Source organism: Miniopterus schreibersii (genome assembly GCF_964146895.1).
Source record: "Miniopterus schreibersii genome assembly, chromosome: 5".
Taxonomy (NCBI): Eukaryota; Metazoa; Chordata; class Mammalia; order Chiroptera; family Miniopteridae; genus Miniopterus; species Miniopterus schreibersii.
In genome coordinates, this window is record NC_138106.1 from 25,733,067 (window position 1) to 25,754,087 (window position 21,021).

The 21,021-nt window shown below is 35.3% G+C and overlaps 1 protein-coding gene across 1 annotated transcript in view; it reads left to right on the forward strand.

Annotated features, from left to right (window-relative positions):
* LOC308557943 (uncharacterized protein) overlaps positions 1-17,993 on the forward strand; it is a gene marked incomplete at its 5' end in the record, with an annotated part of 483,857 nt that extends 465,864 nt beyond the window's left edge. Inside the window, 5 exons of the mRNA XM_081138834.1 lie at positions 1,509-1,637; positions 5,863-5,991; positions 8,955-9,083; positions 10,085-10,213; positions 14,491-17,993. Coding sequence (XP_080994960.1) covers positions 1,509-1,637; positions 5,863-5,991; positions 8,955-9,083; positions 10,085-10,213; positions 14,491-14,642 — 668 coding nt within the window. The 3' untranslated portion in view covers positions 14,643-17,993. The remainder of the gene's footprint in view (positions 1-1,508; positions 1,638-5,862; positions 5,992-8,954; positions 9,084-10,084; positions 10,214-14,490) is intronic.
* Between the last annotated feature and the right edge of the window lie 3,028 nt (positions 17,994-21,021).

Genomic DNA, 21,021 nt, shown 5'->3' on the forward strand with positions numbered 1-21,021 from the left:
AGCCCTCCTCACTTTTCCAATTATGTTTTTGTCTTAAGCATTATCACCAAGTCCGGTATTTTCACAGATTCACCGGGTTCATCAATGTCTTTCAACATTCGGGTTGGAAGGTGAACAAGCCTCCTGGCTGATGAGGTTGTTTTAAATGGGTGAGAGGGAAACAGATGAAAGCTTATGTTAATAGTGTAGAACTGGGTGTCACTGATTCTACTTAATTTGCCTTAAAGGCAAAAACTAAAAAAGAATAATTGACAGCTAATTTAAAGTAACCTGTTACACATGTGACGATCATCTAACCATTTGTCGTACAACTAAAATTGTTATCTAAATAAACAGAATTAAAACCCTTCTTTTATTTGGTACTAAAATGAAGCACACCTGCTTCAGTCCAATAAAAGCAAGGGGAAAAGTGTCATACAGATCAAATTCGAGTACATGCTCTGTTACGTATTAACTAAATGCTTTTAGGCAAGTAAAAAACCCCCAAACTCTCTAATGTCTCTCCTGCTAACTGGAATAGAACGAATGGTTAACGAGAAGTCAGAAGTTCCAGACTTGAAGCTTGGTTTTTATCTCTTCTGGCTGCTTAAACCTGAGCAAGACCTAAGTCTCTGAGCATCAGTTTTCTCAAGTATAAAATAAGAATACTGTACCCACATCAGAGGGATATTATATTTGTGAGTATTAAATGAGATAATTCATGTGGAAAATGTCATTATGTAAAAATACTATAAACTGGAGGGTCTAAATGGCAGGCCCTTGGCCAAATCTAGCCACAAATGTATTTGAATTGGCTGACAGTTTTGGCTCCTACAGTCCTGTAAAGCAATTTTAATTAGTTGCCAATGTTCAAAGATTGGATGAACTTACGTAAAATATGGAATTTAAGTTTTCCTAAAAAATTATATAAACTGGCTGTGTCGGGCCCATATTCTTTTGGCAAAAAACAACTAGGTGAGAGTAGCAGTTAGCCTTGCCTCAGGGAGCCTTTGCTCTCCCATTGGTGTCACTTTCAGTCATTCATCATTCAGTTATTTGTCCCCTGACAGTGAAGTCTCAGTTTTCCGTATGCCTGGCCAGCTTCACTCCCTGCTATCTTAACTCCTCCTGGCCGTGCATTTGTGTTTGTGTCACCAGCATTGTGTGCTGCAGTGCTTTTCGTATTTCAGCACAAGGACATTAGACAAACTGCTCATCTGTCTTCTTTATCTTTATGAGACGAAATACATAAAAGGCTTCCATCACTAATCTGGGATTGACCTCTGCTTGTTCACTGGGACATCTCCAGTTCCCAGGCACATAATTATGAGCTCAGTAAATATTTATGGAGTGAATGAAAACGTGAATGAATGACAGTTAGCTTACTACCTTAGGGATACATCTGAGTGTTTTGATTTGAGCATCTTATGCTTTTGCAACTTAGATATGATTACTCTGTCTGAAGCAGAGAAAAATATTTGTTCATGTGACATTTTTATTCAGTTTGATATTTTTAATTTTTACTACAGGATGTCCCCAGACAAGGTATGGCCCAAATTGTGAACGAAAATGTACCTGTAAAAATGGTGGCCTTTGCAATCCTGTGGATGGAAGCTGTACCTGTGGACTTGGATGGATGGGAAATTATTGTGAGAAAGGTAAGTTGATTGCTACCTTCTTTCATTCAATGAAAATCTAGAGCATACTGCCACTGGTTGATAAAATATTGGAGATGCCCCCCAAGAGACGATTTCCCAATAAGTTCACGCAAGCCATTTGTAATTATGATTACATTTCCAATAAAAATAGGATTCTGTTAATACTGATGGATTTTTGTTACCTTGCTACCAGAATACCACATGAAAGCATTTAAAACACTTAAGTAACTGGAATAGTATTAACATAAAAGAACTTCTCTAAGTCCTAAATTAACTCTCCCTCTAGTCAGTTTTTTAAGCACGAAACCTTTGTGGACAGCAAATCTGTTGAGCCCTGAGTTTCTGGGCATGAGGCTGAAGGGCTTCAACCACCACTGAGTCCTTGAGGCAGGCAGGGGCCCTGGGCAGAGCCAAGGGTGAAGGGAAGACTGTGGGAACGGAGGGCTCCAAACTTTATTTCAGCAGGAAAAATGTAATCATCTACCACTATAAATGTATTTTTACTCATAAAATGACATTCATGTGCTTCTCAACTAAGATATTATGTGTATCATAAAACATATATAAAGGTTTACATTGATAAAGAATGGGTATCAATAAAGACTGATAGTTCCAGTTTTTCTTCCAAACCACAGTTGATTATTTTGTGCAACACTGGAGAGTATGCGCCCTACTTAGAGCTCACCTTTATAGGAGATGATTTTGTGTTTTGGCAGCATAGAGAGAAAGGTCTCTGGCCAGAAGGCAGAGTGTGGGTGAGAACACTGCTGGGGGCCTACACTTGGGGTACCTCGAGTAAAAAAAGAAAAGAAAAAAAATTGGCAGTAAACTTTTACCTACTTGTTCTCAGCTATGGGGCTGTGGCCCTGCCGTACTGTTACAGTGGGTGTGATACCCACTCTTCACTGTGAATTTGACTATTATGAAATTTGCTAGGGTGGCGTACAAGAAAGCACCTTGCAGTGGGAGTGGACACACTCATCTGCCAACTCTGCTTGGCTCATTCCATGCTCTGTGCCTTCAGAAGGTTCACAGCCTCTCTGCGATTTGGTTTTCCCACATGAATATGAAGACAATGACACTTGGAGATGACAGCTCTTCTAGATCTAGCATTCAAGGTCATTTTCTTAGAATTTTTTTAATATGAATATCCTCCCTAATTTATGGAGACAGCTCATCAATTTTTTGATATTAGAAATTACTAAATCAAATTAATAGCAGTTCTTTAGTAATAGACAATAGCTTTATATTCATATCAGATATTTTAAAATTCTAAGTTGGATAACTTTCAGCATTTTGGGATGTGGGCTGTTTTAACTTTGGACTCTATCATTAAAACTCTTTATTATTTATTAAATTATTTTAATTAAATTCAACTATTATTAAAATTTATTCTATTAAACTTATTTTTATTCTATCATTAAAACTTTTAACTTTTTATTTTATTTCTCATTTAAACTTATTTATTATTTATTTTTGTTTATCTTATCTCAGATATGTACAAAAGCTGCTGAGTCACTGGGTAAATACAAATGTAATTTTACAATATATTGACAAATTCTCCTCTGTGAGGGTTTGTTCCATTTTGCACACTCATAACCAGTATAGACTACCTATTTCCTCAGGGATTTATCAAAAGAGTATGTTATCAAAACTTTTGTAAAAAATGTTATATCAGTGGAGTTTTCATTTTCATTTTTAGTGTTATGAATAATGTTTAGCATCTTCTGTAGTGGGTAAGGGCCTTTTGCATTTCTTTTCTCTATAAATTATAACTCAAGCTCATTTTTCTATGAGGTTCTTGTTTTTTTCTTCTCTAATGTTAGAAGTTCTATATGTATTTGAAATACTAACTTTGTTGTGAATTATTCACCCATATTTGGGTAAGTTTATCTTTGGTCTTTCTATTTTTCCTATAATATGTTTGCCACCTGATTTGTCATCTATTGGTATACAACAAACCAACCCAAAACTTAGAGACTGAAAACAACCATTTATTATTATCTCTCAGATTTGGGGGGTTAACTGGGTTCAGCTGAAGGATCCTTCTCTCAGATGGCAGCTCGGGCTGGAATTCTCTGAAGACTCAACCCAGCTGGAATATAGAAAATAACCTCTTCATTTACACATCTGCCAACCAGGTTTTCCTCCACATGGCTTCTTTCTCCTTGTCTTAGTCAGCTCAGGCTGATATAACAAAATGTCATAAACTAGGAGACTTCAACAGCAGACATTTATTTTCACAGTTCTGGAGTCTGGGTAGTCCAGGATTAAGGTACATGCAGATTTAGGGCCTGGCTAAGACTCTTTTCTGGTTTGCAGACGGCCTTTTTTTTGTTTTAACCTTACATGGGAGGGAAGGAGAGAGGGGGAGAGAGAGAGAGACTGGGGGGGGGGAGAGAGAGAAAGAGCACTCTTGTATCTCTTTTTATAAGGGCAATTGTCCCATCCTGATGGTTCCACCATACTAATTCTTCAGCAGAATAATTCTTACATGACAGCTGACTTCCCAAAGCAGAAGTTGTCAGGGCTTCCTAAGGCTTGGAAATGGCATTATGTCACTTCCACCATATCCTGCTGGATAAAGTAAGTCACAGGATCAGCGCAGGTTCCACATAGGAGGGGTCAGCACAAGGGTATGAATCCCAGGGGATGTGCTTCAGGGGCACATCTTTAGATTATAGATTCTTCGTGATTCAGTGGGATTTCTTGTTTGGTTGGTTTTTGTAATAAAATATGTCTTTCTTTCCTCTATTATTTTCTACATTTTGAGTAATAATTAGGAATGTGTTCCCCATTCTCAGGTATTAGAGAAATTCACTCAGACTTTCTTTTAATTACCTGTATGATGTCATTTTTTGACATTTGATTCTCTGATAAATTTTAAGTATTTTTCTTGATGTATTGTGTGAGGAATAAATCTATTTTCCCCTTACATGGCTTCTCAGTTATTATAATGCAGCTTTGACAAGTCTAACTTCCTCATTGACTCCAGATTCAGCCTTCATCAAATACTAAACATTTATATGCAGTTTTGTATCGTTCTGGATGCTCTGTTCTATGGGTCTATCTATGTGTAAATGCAGTACCATTTTTAATATGGAGTCTTTGTTTTATATATTTGATACTGATAGGGCTAGCCAGCCTTCATTGCTCTTTTTTTTTTCCTCCAGGGTTTTAAGGCACTATTCTTTATTTGTCTTTCCAATTAACTTTATAATAAAATTGTCTAGATACAAAAAATTAAAAATCAGGTATTTTTTATTGTTTTTTGGTCCTCTGTGTTTACTCTTTTAGAGAGAATTAACATAATTATGATATTAACTCATCCTATCTGAGAACAGACATGGCCTATCATTCCATTTCTTCCCCATTAAGTAAAATACTGGATTTTAACATTCATATTAAGATATAGCTATTAATTTTCTAATTTATTCAATGTTTTCACTGAATTTTAGTGAATTTATTTTTTAAATATATTTTCTGCATCTATGGAATTAATAATATAACTTTTCTCTTTAGGCTGATAATTATGGTGGATTTATTAATGAATTTTCTAATATTAAATGACCTTACATTCTTGGAATAAATATGACTTGGACATGATATATTACTTTATAATATGCTGTTGGTTTCTATGTACTTATATTTTTTATGAATTTGGCATCAATATTCATAAGTGAAATTGAGCTTTTAATGTATTTTTGTCAGGTTTGGGAATTGATGCTATACTCAATAAAATGTATTTGAAAGCTTCCTTCCTTTTCAGTGTTCTGGACATGAGTAAATAGTAAGGTGAGGATCTGATTTGTGAAGGTCTATAGAATTTTCCTGTGAAACATAGGTCTTATGGGATTTTTTTTAATTCAGGAGCTATTTTGCTATTTTCTTTATTGTTTTTCTATTATAATTAGCCTGTCTAGGTTTTCTGCCTCAAATTAGGATAATTTTGGTAAGTTGTCTTCTATAACTTTTCCATTTCATTTAGGTTTTTATATTTATTTGTATTGTACCTTTTATATTTATTCCTTTTGATGATCATTCCACAGTTTATTTAAAATGTATATATTTGTGCTTTCTCTCTTTTATCTCAATTGTGTTAGCTAATAATTCACCTGATTTTTATTTTTTCATTAATTCTTCTGGTGTTTTGTTTTTTTCTGTCATCAAACTCATTACAATTCAATTGTCTTAAGTAGAACTAATGCTGGGTTTTCTTTTTCAGAATGTTCCCCTGGGTATTATGGCCCAGGCTGCCATTTTAATTGCACCTGTCAGAACAATGGAGTTTGCAACAGGTTTTCTGGAAGCTGCGAGTGCCTCCAAGGTTACTATGGAAGAGACTGTGAACATGGTAAACAGAGAAAATGAGTGGGCATATTATGGTGTTGATAAGTTTTAAGCTTTAAAAACTTTTTTTTAAATAGTAAAAGTAATACATTCACATTCTATCAAATTAGATAAACTGTTAATGCATTAATGTATATTCCTGCCATGTATTTTATAGCTCTAATCTAAGGTCTAGGTGTCAACAACTGCTATAATTAAGTAATTGTATTTTTGTATCCTTTTTTGGAACTACTGTTAAAAACACACATGGTTCTAATGTTCTGTGATCATCTGGAGTAGACACAGGTAGACACACCCAAAGGAGTCAGCTGCTAGTCCTTTTGAACAAAATCATTCTACTTTCTTACACAAAATATAAGCAAGTAAGCTGCTGCTTTCATATCATTCTAGACCTTATTTTGAAACATCTTCTTCAAGTTCTCTTTAAACACATTTATTTATATCACTTCTCAATATTTTCATCTAAAATTAGGAAAAGGGAAAATTATACAATAATTGTCTTAGATGTCAGGGAGCCTTGATGTGTGAAACACAGTTAAGAGATTAAGATGTCAGATCCTAGCCCCTAGAGTTAGTTACATATGGTCTAGCTCTGCCTTATAAAAGAAGTCTAAACTATTAACTTCAAAGTTTTGGTTTCATCATCTGTAGAATGGGGATAATAATAACACCTACCCTAAAATGTTATCATGAGAATTAAATTAGATACATGCAAGCATTTGCACTTAAGGTGCATGGCAAAAGCTTGACTAATATTAATCATTTAGAAGTAAGGAATTTTATAAAGCCTCTGAAGTTATAATAGCAATGTTAGAAATTGTTTCCATGTTTTTCAACTTGTTTTTAAGATTTGGCAAACATTTCACAAGAACAAATTTTATTAAGTCTTCCGAGGTTTAGAACTCTTGCCAACCATTCTGAGGTTTCTTGGGTTAGGGAGTGTGGAAGCAAACACCTTGTGGGTTTTGTTTGTTTGCTTTGTTTTCAAAATTGGAATAAAAGATACAAAAGAAGAAAAAATATCTATTCAGGGCCATAAATTTCCTAATACATACATCCTATATTCTAATACCCTACATGTGGTGAGTATCAAGGAAGATTTGGAGCAGGCAAGAGATATTACTAGATATTACTCTAATGAAATAAATCTGTAAAGTGGGAACATGATTGATTGTTAGGAAAAGGAGCCATCAGTAGTGTCCACATGGAAAGCTATAGTGATAGGGTAAGATTTTAAAATCTGGACTAAGATAAGAATGGAAATAAATGAACAGGATATTTTGTAAGAATAATTGACTGTATTAGGCAATTAATTTGGACATGAAGATGAGGAAAACGAAGGAACCAAAGATGGCTCTAAAGTTCCGAGCCAGGGAACCTTAGGGCAAACATAAACCCAAATCAAAAACATGGAATAATCACCTAAACTTCTGACTTGGACATTAAAGTGATAGGTATTCACTCTGTGGCCAATATAATGTATCCTTCTGATTTTGTTGCTGATTGTTCAGAAATTGTACCCTCCCCTAAATGAAATTGTTTAATATGTCAAAACACCACTAAAGCTGTTAATCTTCAACAGACAAAGATTCTTCTGTTTAGAGAAATAGAAAGGCCGAGCAAGGCAACCTTTATGAGCTTAGCTTTACATATAATTAAAATAAAGGAAACAAAGATTTGATTTTTCTATGCACTCTCAGTAACAATTATACAAGAACAAATAGAAGAAACCCTGCATTGAATTCTTCTTTGTTACTCATTTTTTTAAATTATAAGATTAAAAAAAATGGAAAAGTATGTATTATATAAACTAATCCATTTCTTACCTCCGTTTGGTTTTACCTCCTTTTTCTGCTCCCTGAATATGAATTTTTCCTAATGTTGAATCTGTCCTGAGTAACTCCATACATGATGGAGAAGTGTCACACACAGGAAGACAGGCGAACCTAACTCTAGGTGCCTGGAAAACAGGGGGGGGGGGCTGCTGGGGACAGAGGGGGGGTAATAGAGGGGGAGAGAGGGAAAATAATTGATAGTTGGAGGGTTGAGGACATTTCCTCCCCCCCTCCCATTCCCATTGGCGAGTGGTGAGCATGGCCTTAGAGAAATTCCAGATAGGAAATGGGCCTATTTGTCTGCAGTCAAGCTTGGCTCTCATACTCTTTCTGAGTGATCATCTCCCTGAGCAGATGACTACTTTAGCATTCAAAGAAATGCATTTGCTTGGATTACATGGTCTCTGAATTTAAACCAATTACTTCTTTTGATGTGCAGCCACAAAAATATTTATCTTCTCCAACCATGGAAGAAAAACAAGTTATATTGCACTTACTAAGAAATAATTCTACTTTATGGGCTATCTATGGAAATATTTTCAAGATTAAATTTCACTGACTTTAAAATCTAACTTCTTTATATGATGTTAACCTACTGTATATACATCATATTCTGTCTTTTATTCCCTTTTCCTTCCTCCCTCCCCTCTTTCACCTCTTATCATCCATTCCCCAAACTTCAAATATCAAGAGCCATCCATGTAAGTCACCATCCACAGGTACTCTCTTATTTATTTAAATAATTTAATTCAGAAGCCATTCTTACTAAATTTAACCTGTATCTAAATTTTGAAAACATTGCTCTTTTAAGTGTTTAGGGTACTTGAGGGTTTTGGTGAAGTCTTCGCCAGACTATAGCACATCATAGCAAATAGATAGTATCTACTTGAAGATATTTTAACTTTTTGATGGATTCTTCTAGACTACTTATAGAAAATGGCATTAAGATACCCACTTGTCTGTAGGACTAAACTGTCAATATGCTTCTCCACGTAATGTTTTCTTGTTTCTAATTTTATGCTCTCATCTCCTTCTTTGGTCCTGGGAAACAAATGACCTAGAGCATATCCTTTAATTCTCCCTGTATTTATTCTTAAAGCCAAAATAGCATTTTGACATTTTTATTTTCCAGCATGCCTTCCTGGATTTTATGGTTTGAATTGTGCTCACATCTGTGACTGCAAAAACGGAGCCAGTTGTGATGCAATGAGTGGACAGTGCATTTGCCCAGCAGGTTTCCATGGCAGCCAGTGTGAAAAAGGTATAGCCAGAGCATTTTTAAGCGTGTGAATGGGGGAATTCTATGTGACTATGACATCTTTCCATCTTAGGGCAAACATACACCCAAATAAAAAACATGGAATAATCACCTAAGCTTCGGACTTGGACGTTAAATTGACAGGAATTCCCTCTACAGCCAATATAATGTATCCTTTTGATTTTGTGGACACTTGTTCAAAAATTGTACCCTCCCTTAAATGAAATTGTTTAATATTTAAAAATACCACTGAAGCTGTTAGTCTTCAAGGGACAAAGATTCTACCTCTGAATGAGAATTTGGTCTACTTAGTTTAAAATGGAATATTATAAAGTCCAAAAAGACTGGTTAAGCCTATGCAAAACAAGGCCGTATTACCTAGTTCTCAGTAAACAACTCAGAATTTCACTTTCACTTGTATTATGTATGCTCTGTACAGAGGGCTACAAAAATCATTATAATAATATAATGACAGCAGTCATTTGACTTTATGTGAATCAGAGTTACTGCCTTTAAAAAAGACTCCCACACCATAGCCTCATATGTCAATAGAGCTACACATGTAGTCTCTCTTCTCCATTCTTTATTCACTATTCAGTTATTACTTAGTGTTATGTGCTGGGAATATAGAGGAGCTTGCAGTCTTCTAGGGAAATAGTAAATAAATAGCATTTAAAGGAAAAATATTAGAAGTACTCTTGGCTAGTAGACTCCATCTCTTTCTTTAAGTTCCTATCTTCAAAAAGCTTACACACCTTCTCACAGGTACCAACCAGTGTCAAAGTAAATCAATTTTAAGACCTGAGTGTGAAATCATGTATAAAATGATTCTTTCTGAGAATTCCAAAATTTTCCACTCTCCTTCTAACCAACAAATCTCGTTTTATTCTCCCACTTTGCTACATGGGGCTTGATATTGAGGAAATTCTATCTTTAATCCCAGTTTACGTGCATCAGTGAAAGCTCAAGGGGTTAATTTTTCAGCATTTCCTTTTTCTTGGTAGAGTGTCCACCTGGAATGTTTGGAGACAACTGCCGTCATCTTTGTGACTGTGAAAGCACAATCTCCTGCCACCCAGTAACTGGAAGATGCCTCTGCCCACCTGGGAGAACCGGAGCCAGATGTGAAGCTGGTATGAGCCAAGTACCTCATGATGTCCCTCTGACTCATGGGTTATGCGGAGATCTCTAGGCATTTTTATACTAAGAATATTATTTAATTAAAGAACATCACGTTACCACTGCTTGTCATTTTGCTTAGTATGATTAATCAGAGCCTGTAGCTGTTACATAACAGGTACCCAAAGCCAGCACGACGGCTGACAGAGGACACCTTGAAGGTACCTTCGAGTGATACAATTAAATATCCTGATTACAAAAATGATTCAGAAAAATTACTAGAATTAAGGCAGTTAAGGTACAGTCCAGGTTCTATTCTAGAGAACCAAGTTCCAAGTATTCTTTGGGAATTGTGATTTATACTTTTATTTTTCCCTTTCCACTCACCGGAAGAAAGGTCTAGAATGTAAAATTCTAAAACTTTAGGGACTGTCTTAACAAGAGGAGAAAGTAGACTGAGTGAATCGTGGACTTACCACTTAGTATTTAAACTTAATGGAAGCTTCCTAGATGAAAAGGTTTCATATATTTCATAACAGCCTTGAAGGACTGACCTGCCACAGAGGATGAGCTAAAGTAGAGCATTTTATCTCAGAATTTACTTTCCTCATCTGCCAAAAAGAAGGGTTGAGGATGTATATTTTTAAGATCATTTCCAGCACCAACCTATGATTCTGTAACCTGGGAATTCAATAATGCTGAGGCAGCCACAGTAACCTTCCAGGCTGCAGGAGAATGCTGTGCACCCAGCACCATCTCTCCATGCCACCTTGCCTCCGAGAAATACCAATAAAAGCTATTTTTTTAGAATGCCAGGCACCATCCTAAACATTTTGCTTGTATTAATTTACTCTTTACCACAAACCTGTGAGGTTGTTCTATTTTATTCCTACTTGACAAGTGAGGGAGCTGAGGCACAGAAAAGTAGGAAGAGTTAGAACCAAGATTTGACTCCAGGCAATTGGGTTTCAGCCCTTGGCTGCTGATGCTATTAGTAGACAATATCGTATTTGTGCATGTCTGTATGTAGCCCAGTGTAAGGAACCTCCACGGATTCATCAAGAGATTTATAGTCTTTCCTATCCCTTATTCCCTTTTTAATAGACCTTTAAAATAAGGCCAGTGGATTATGAATATCGAGTTGGAATCCTTTGGGATCTTCCAACTCAGAAGCTTACTGACATGGGCATTTCTTTTTTGCAAAGCTGCTTCATTTAAAGCTCTGATCATTGTGTTGCGCTGCACTATAAGCTTCTTGAGAGTTGGGTCCATGTTTATTTATATTTTATCAAAAAAACCTTAGAACAAGGTCTAGTCTTCAGCAAATTTTTGCTGAAGGAATTCTTGCTTTTCTTTTCAGCATTCCTCAGGAGTCATGGTACGCACATTCCTGAACCTTGTCATAGCTACACTAAATCCTTCAGAATGAACATCAGCACTACACCTTGGCGAGGCCACAGTATACGTGCCACCAATGAAATGCTCACTGAAGGCAGAATGCTTATAGTGGTTTCATCCAAATACTGAAGAAAACCACTAATGTTTATTGAGTGCATATCACACACCAGGCGTTTTCATGTATACTAGGTGCCTTTACTATTATCACCATTCCCATTTTGTAGATGAAGGAGCGCAGCACAAAAAGCTTAAGGAACTTGCCCGAGGTTACACAGCTTGTAAATGGCAGATTGGGGATTTGAAACAGGCAACCTGGGTCCAGAGCCAGGCTTTTAACATCTCACTATACTGCCTCTCAGGGGAAAGAAAGGAACACGAATTGCTTTTGTTTTCTGTTATCTTTCAGCATTGTCCAATATACATTGTCCATTAACCACAGGTTGCTATTTAATTTATATTTAGTTTGATTTAAAGTTCACCTCCTCAGTCCCACATGACATTTCAACTGTTCAGTGGCCACATACGGTTAGTGGCTGTAGTCTTGGATAGCACAGTATAGAACGTTTTCGTCATTGTAGAAAGTTCTATTGGACAGCATTCAGCAGTGGCTTAAAATTAGCCACTAAACCAAGAGAGCTTATGGCCAGGCTGGAAGTGAAAGCCTCACTCTATGGACTTTCTATGGACTAAATTCTCGTATCACATAGTTTTTTTAATCCACAAATTGCCATGTGACAATGGAACATATGTATTAACATGCCCATTTTCAGTGGGCACCTCAAGGCCCCTCTTGTCATGAGCTCTTTGGGGTACCTACAGCCTACACAGATGTACTACAGGGTCTTTTATTTGCATTTTTATTTTCAATTAGGCACAGTTCATCTGCGATATTAACTGTGAGCAGCTGTGTCTATGTAGGCACTATAAAGATAAAAGACCTTATTTTAATTTGAACTCTGGTAAAGGGCCTATTAAACAGCCATAATGTTAATTCATAAAAGAATGTAGCAGCTTTTTATTGGATTATTTCCCCACCCCCTTGGTAAATTAACATTTGCAGACATTCAAACAGATGTCTTAAATACACATCGTTATTAACATGAAAATGTGGTATTTTTATAAATTAAAATCAGATTCTGAACTGCTCAGGAGAGATCCTGACTCGTAACTTTTTCAAACAAGAAAACTAGGTCTTACCACCAAACTAAGTGATCCTCCTACACACTGGGCAGAGGTGGATTTGTTAGGTTAAGATTTTTTTAAAAATTTTGATTAAGTTTGATAATTTAAAGAAAAGATTCATTTCAGAAAAGCATTTGCATCACCTCCAAAGCTCCTTTTACCTACCTGTTGTTCCTTCATCTTGGAAGGGATTGAATTATTGTTTGCTCTGTAAAAAGAAATAATTGCAAAATTGATGAATAAGTTCCCATTTATCTCATATCTAAAATATAACTAGTTAGTTAAGGCAAGAGGGCCAGACCATATCTTAGCCTACCTTCATTTTCCAAGAGAACAATAAACAAACAAACAAGTAAACGTGCACTTGCTTATGGAATATTTAGGGTGAATCTCCAACCTGCCAAGAGAATTTTGAGGCAATAAAGAAATGTTTAACAAAATTATGCCCACAAGCTCAGAATTCATTCTCGTACCTAAATCCCATATTTCTATTGATATTCCTGAATTTCCACTTTCCAGCTTCCCACTTCCTTATTTGGGCTTTAATCTGCGTGTGCTCAGTAGCCTTTCCACCTGGCAGTGCAGACTGAGGGACAAGCGAGCGCTAGATGCGAATTCAGAATTCCAGCTGTGCTGTTTGTCAGGGATCTAACATTTGTGAAGGTCCCTTGAGCCATAGCAAACCTCAGTTTCTCTCTCTACAATGAGAGCGCTTACCTCACTGTCTTGCCTACCTCACAGGCTTGCTAGAACCAACTGAATTAATGTATTTGGAACCCGCTTTGTAAACTGTTCAGAGCTGGGTGACTCTTATTATTGTAAAGTTAAGTTTCTTTAATTCTTAAATGTTAGTAGTAAGTTGAGTTACTTCCCTGCCTAACCTGACCAAATCTGACCCCATTTTCTGTTTCCATGAGCAGTGCTGGGCTTTCTCCCTATTTTCACAATCTTTCAGAAACAGAGCCTATTAATTCTCTGATAATTATCTTCTGGATATCAGACTAAAACCAAATGCCCAGGCTTGAGTGTGATGCCTGAGGGTATCTTTAGTCCACATTTAGTTATTTTGTTGAAGCTAACACTTTTTATCCCCTCTCTTCACTTCTCTACTGGTTGCAATCACAATATAATTCAATTTAAAGATAGTTACATCCCTTGAGTACATATAACAGGATTTTACAGAAGTGGTACACAGGGGATCTCTAACCATTTGGACATATTTTAAGAGGTGAAAGAGTTGGATGTAAAGCCATTTCATTTTCAACAACATCAGCACAAATAATCGTGTTTTCAACCTAAAGACAAATTTCATATATTGTATATCCTGGGTGAATGTTGACTTTATCTGACCTCAAGACAACTAATTTATTAACTAACCCATTTTCCCTGTGTCCCTCACAATGCTACTGTGATAAGCTCTATTGAATAACTTAATTCTGAGAGGGCACTTAAAAAATTTAAGTTGCTGTCCTATCTTCTCTTTTCAGTTTTGTCTCTGACTTCCTTGACACTCCCGAGCCTCTTCCTGTTTTCCCTTAAAGACCTGACTTTTAATACATAGCATTCTAGCCTGGGAAAAAGATACCATATGGTTAACCAGAATTCTTTGCAAGCCTATCATTATCTTATGCAATTCCAAGAAATAGTAGTAAAAATACTATGTGATAGAAGAGTGTATTTGAATTACTTTCATTATTTTTTTCCCTCACAGAATGCAGGCCAGGCCAGTATGGACCTAACTGCGCTCTGATGTGCCAGTGTATCCACGTAGCTCAGTGTAACCCTCTCAATGGGAGCTGCACTTGCCCCTCAAAGAGAATGGGTCCAACCTGTGAGGAAAATGTTTTGGACGATCTTCAGTAACCAAATACTAGCAGCTTTTCAGTGGGTGAACAGAATTTCGCTGGAGTTCACCCATAGTTTGTCATATTAACGTTGGCAGAGAAACGCACTTACTCAACCATCTTCAGCCCAACCTTGCCTGCCTGTTGTGAGGTGAAAAACAGGACGTCTCAACTTTATGGCCTCCAAGCATAAGTTCCATTCTCTAGCCTACCCGTCCCAACTTTCTTTTGCTGAAGAACATGCCCAAGAAAAAGAGTATTTTTTCAAGATCCCAATTGTAGTAACATTTTGGACTAACAAATGAAACTTTTTTATATGCACAGGCGGTGTTTAAATTTGGAAGCAAGAACTGCCTCTCAGTTCAGCTTGGACTGTACTGAAGTATTCACACCTATTCACTGAAGACCTCAGTGGTCATTAAGTAGCTGGATCCTCTTTAGAAATGTCTAGTATTTCATCTATTTATTCTCAGTATCCTGCTCCACAGCTAAGTCTGCTTCAGATTGTTAATGTATTGTATTTCGAACATGACTTTTAGTGTTGGAGACTATTAAAGCTTTAGCCACATACAGATCTGGGTAAAAGTATGACGTACACACTTACAATGAATCATCAGAATGTTGTGTGGTGCTCTCCTCATCACTGGTCAGCAGACAGGAAAAAAGTAAGTAGAAATGATCAAGGTGAGTGCTTAGCCTGCTCTGGGGGACATAAATTTCCCATAGAGTAAGGCCTGACCAGAATCAAGCTTTTAATCTACATTGGTAATTTTGATCCAAATTGTTCATCATTTAGGTCAGTTTTATAGACATCTGTAAGCGTGACTACTGTAATGAGCCCAGGAAAGATGTGGCAATAAATATAATTGTATTTTTGCTCTCAAGTAGTTTAAAAGCATTTAAAATTTCAGACTACTGGTTAATTCACATTAGATAATAGTCATTTTCTTGATTGGAAATGTTGTTACTCATTTAACTCATGCTTTATTGAGATAAAAATAGAGAATATTGAAGTTATATGACTAATGGATACTGTCTGGAGTAGCTTTTAAATCAAAACTGATCTAGGATAGAATTGACTGAAGCACTTATGAAAACTACTTGGCGTTATCATTCAGTATAGTTTCTGATTTTTACTTGACAATTATCTTCCTATATTTCAGCACATTTAACAGAGAGCTATAGCATACTAGACAGCCATGCCAAATTTCATGGTATTAAATGACATAAAGGACTTGATTAGATAACCTCTTAAGATGTTTTAAATTTGGTTTGATCTTAAAAGTGAGTTGCAATCAACTTATCTTTTCCCCCCTCCATCTACAGTATTTGGAATTATAGTTTTATGTTTATGTTTAAATTCATTTAAACTACTTGTATTAAATCAATTGAAAACTATGTTTTATTATGAATATTTGCTTATTTTTCTTACCTCATATTTTTAAATCTTCTTTCAGCTATTCCATCTGACTTGCAAAGGGAATAAAATATATAAAAGCAGAAATCTCTCTTGGGCTGTGATCCACTGCTAAATCCTCCTCATTTCAAGGGGTGGGGCGGCGGGGACAGTGACTGCAAACAGGGAGAAAAAACAAGAAACCAGATTTCTCTTCCTTACTCGAGATCTTGTCTCCTAAAAAGACACATGAGAAACTCTAGAAAAAAGTTTCTAGAAACTTTTCATGGTAGGAGAGAAAAGAGTAAGATATTTCCTTGGGGTGAATTTTTTTCTTATACTATATTGCTAACTCTTTATAAACGAGAAGCATTATGTAAAATGTTAAGCATGGTTCTTGGCAAAAAGCTGATGGTCCATATATTATCTCTTTTCATCCCTCTTTCCATCCCAAACTCTAAAATAAATTATGGGAGTGGGGAAGAACAGTCATAGCATAAACCTGTGTTTGCACTATCACATGACCCATTAGACAAATTGAGTTTCACCTTCATCCTTTTATCAGTCAACAGGAACTAACGCCAGTTACTGTAGCCACTTTTCTTTACAAAAATTTTATACATTATCTTTCATATCAAAAAAGAAAATAGAAAAATGTTTAAAATCCAGAATATTTCCATTTAACATTTGGTCACCTTGAAAAATCTTGACTTAGGTGGTACCCTGCAAAAGTTAATAATCATGTGGTAAGTCATTCCTTCTAAAAATATTCCAGTTCTTCTGCTTGAGGACACTAGCAGATGTCTGAAAATGATTATAGGCAATGACATGGACCAACATACAATAAATGTTCATCTTAAATAATTTAACAGCTGGAAAATTATAAAACAGAATTTCTTTGCAAAATTATATAACTAGAATTCTAAAAATTATTTTTAATCACTGCCATGTCAAAAATGCTTCAAATTAAGAAAATAGTATACAGTGACTCACATTTCTGAGTAAATAAATAAAGCACCCTTTTTACTTTTATAAGGATTTGTCTGAGTTTTCTACATGTGAACAGCTATTCAGGTAGAGTTAAGTGTTATTTGCCTACCAAAAATAATTTGCACAGAATTTTTAAAAATTCAACTATTATTTAAAAGTAAAGCATGATTGAATAGGCAGGTCCTCTTTAAACTAAAGTCCAATGTCAAATTAGAATCATTGCCATAGGGTAGAAATTCTTCATATTACTCCTCCTACTTTTCCTCTCTATATAATCTGCTCTTTGAATGTAGAAATGCTGACCCCAAAAGAAATCCATCCACCCATAATACCCCTTTACAAAGGTGCCTATGCTGTGATGTTTCAGGCTCTTTCATTTGAAATACAAGATCAGAGTGGGGATTATTATGCTTTTCTGCAATAATATAGCTCAAGTTTAAAGAAAACTGAGCAGATGTATGGAAGTGTGCTGGCTAATTTGGAGTTTCCATCTAACATGCCTGGGATATACCATTTCAGTTTAACACCTAACTTTCCCCCTACTCTTTCTAACTTCTACACTCATTTATTGAGTTTTCCAGATGAGACAGCTATTTGACACAGGCTAAATTATTTTTAGAGAACTTGGAAATCATTCCAAGAGTTAGTGGCAAGAATGGCATTTCCTTTGTTAGAAATAGCAAAGAGGGTTTGGCTTCTGCTGGGCCTCTTTCACCTTGGTTTCTCCAGGATCTGGTAATACAGACGTAGCAAGAATTTAAAAAAGCATTTTGATGAAGTGAACAAATAATAGCAACTGTCTGCACTCTAGGAGTTATGTATGCAATTCAGTTGAAATAACTTTTCATGGTTCTATAATAGAAAAAAAAAATCAAAGTAGCTGAGCTTTTAAAATAGATTTCAAAGTGATTCCAAAGTTTTGTCCCTTTTTAGCAAATCCTGTAGAAACTATTTGTACTTTTCCTGTTTATATTTTAGTTTTTCAAAATAAAAAAATAACACAAAAATCAATAATCAAAGTCTAAGAAGTATATTTAAAGGCAGTAAATATCTCTTTTTATATTCTTCCAAATACTGACATACTCTTTCATCTCTTAATTTTTTGTCAGTAATATATAAAACACCATGTAGTCATTCCTCATTTTAATATTTGTATACAAATAGTACAAATTTTGAAATATATTAACTAATTCAAATAACTAATATTAACATTTTATTGATATGCTTCCACTGGATATCTTAAAAATATATAGAAAATTTTATAATAATGCCTCTACTTAAAAGCAATGTAAGAAATCTAAGAAACATAATTTTATTGCTCAGATTTTATGAGAAAAGTTCAACAACAGCCCATCAGACAAAAAGATTCATGTGAAGAATTGGATATTAAGTGCTTAAGTGTTGACAATATTGGTCTCTTGAAATGTAGAGCATTGGTTTGTGAATAAAATTCCATATGTAAAATTTGGATGAATTTGGTAGCTAGTGTTGAACATGTGTTTGATGAATAGTGAAATTTGTGACTGATTAGCTATCTGAATGATCAGCTGGTAAGATTTCAAGGCCCTTATTGACCAAAAAATGCCTTCATTAGTGTCACTTTTTAACCGTTGCCTAAAAAGCAATTTTCTGTATTTTAACTCTATCCTGAATTTACTGACTCACTCAAAAATATTTATTAAGTGTTGACAACACTAGATACTGTTGGAAGCATACACACAAAAAGTAGTGTGAACAAGATGTATGTCTTCCCTGCCCTCCTAAACTTACAGTCTAGTAGATGGCATTAGCCAATGAGTGCAGTGTTTTTAAACATTCTTAGCTTTTCAGTGAGTTTTATAGTTCATCCATCCTTTTATAGTTTATTAATCCTTTCCTAAGTCTATTTCTCATAAATCTGTTAATTCTTTTATATGAATACAAACTGATAAATATATTCTATGTAACCTTAAAAATCCTACATAGCAGGTTTTACTCTTAATGCCACTACAGGAAATGATATGTATATATTTAATTTGTTAAATACTATTTTATGTTTATAGAAAACCATATTATTTTTTGCAATGTAAAAGGAAAGTTCACTTTCAAATCTGTTGTAACCGTAATAGCACGGGGATTGAGGTAGTGGAAGCAGAGGGGGAAAAAACACTATTTGTGTTATTTTGCAACTATTACATTCCTTTTGGCATCTACTACTCCTTTCTCTTTTGGTCAAGATGAGTGTTTCCCAGTGAAAGAAGAGGCATTTTAGACATCTTTGAAAACCTAGTTTTATTACAAGGCAAGTAATTCTCTTAAGCGTAAAGAAAACACTTTGCTGTTTTAGTGGTGTCTCAAAACAAGATTAGATTATTTCTTTTTTTAATTGTCATGAAATATAGGTAACATAAAATTTTCCACCTTAACCATTTTTAAGTGTACAGTTCAGTGGCGTTAAGGATGTTCACATTGTTTTGCTACAGTCACCGAGGATTATTCCTTTTAACATAGGAAGAACATCCTGATGCCAGTTGAGTAACATGTAGATTCCTCAGTACAAGTTGTTGCTCTACCTGAATAGCTTAACTCGTGTACTGTGAAATTTTTCATGTTCTGTGAATACTTTATTTGAAAATAAGCTTTCGATGTCTCTTCCTATGTGGTGGCATTTCTGAAACAGAGACTTTTTCACATTTAAACAGTTATACTTTTTCTGGGGATCATGTGACTAGGAGAACAGCCATTTCTCACTATCACAGTTGGAGCTCATTCACTTTATCATGTTTCTAAATATGCTGAAAAACAGTAAGCAGTCAGCAAACTTACTGCGCTCTATGAAATATTAATCAAACTTGTAATTCTGTTTTGATCAACCCTCATGGACTTCCCAGATTTTGTAACCTTTTTCTAAATATCTGCTCCCTGAACTCCACTGTGGCCTTGAGGCAGTCACAGTTACCAGGCTATGGTATACAGTCTGCCAAGGCCCTGAGGCCTCAAGCAGTGTTCCCCGATGAGTATTCCATGGAATTACAAATTCACAGTATTTAGTAAAGGAGAAAAGAGAGAAGGGAGAGGAGAATTACTTGGGTCTAATAGTCCATAACAACACCAACAACTAGGAAACTCGGGGTTAAACAGAGATAAATAGTGTATTTTACTGCAATACTTGTTAGGAGCTCTAATATGCTCTTGTGATTTGTGAATTTCTAATAGGAAGACACAGTACATAAAGAATTCCAAATTGTTAAACTAGGAGTTCCTATTTTGAAGAGCATTATGAAAAACTAGTGTCCCAAGGAACACTTTTTTTGAAAAATGGTAACAAGTGTATACTTGAGTAAAGCCCTCAGAAACATCTTTGGTCTGGATATTCTGATCACACATTTTTATGGTGTTTATAGTAATTGCCTGGGAGAATTCTAAGCAAGGTCTGTATTACTTTTATAGTTTCTCATGGATGTGCCATGAGTCAGTAAGTATTTCTCAAAATAGAGCTTTTGAAATGCAAAGTAAAATGTTGACAAAGTCTTTGAAGGAGAGCTGCCTTTCTCTCTTTTCTGATTAATATGAGAAATTGAGTAAATACTTCTTTATACATTAAGGACAATTAGGAAAATGTGAAATAATTTGTATAAGTTTTAAATGAAATATTATAAAAGATATACAGGAATATATGTTAGAAAATAGTAGACCAAAGTTTAGTGCATTAAAAATTCCAAAGAGAGAATGTTCAGTAGCACACTGGAATGGATCTATACATTCATTCCTTTCTGAGAATCCCTAAATGGTTACATACATTGTAGTATGCCATAATTGAAGTGTGTGGATTCTAATAATATCAGAGTTATGATGATCTATGTATGATTTGTTAATGATCTTTATATTACTTATTAAATGCTTAAAATAAATTATCCCCAGCTCTACACACACACACATACACACACACTCACAGACATATTTATGTGTTGGTGGTGAAAGCTTGTGGAGAATATCCTTTTGAATTATACATTTAAGACACTTGCTGTTAAAA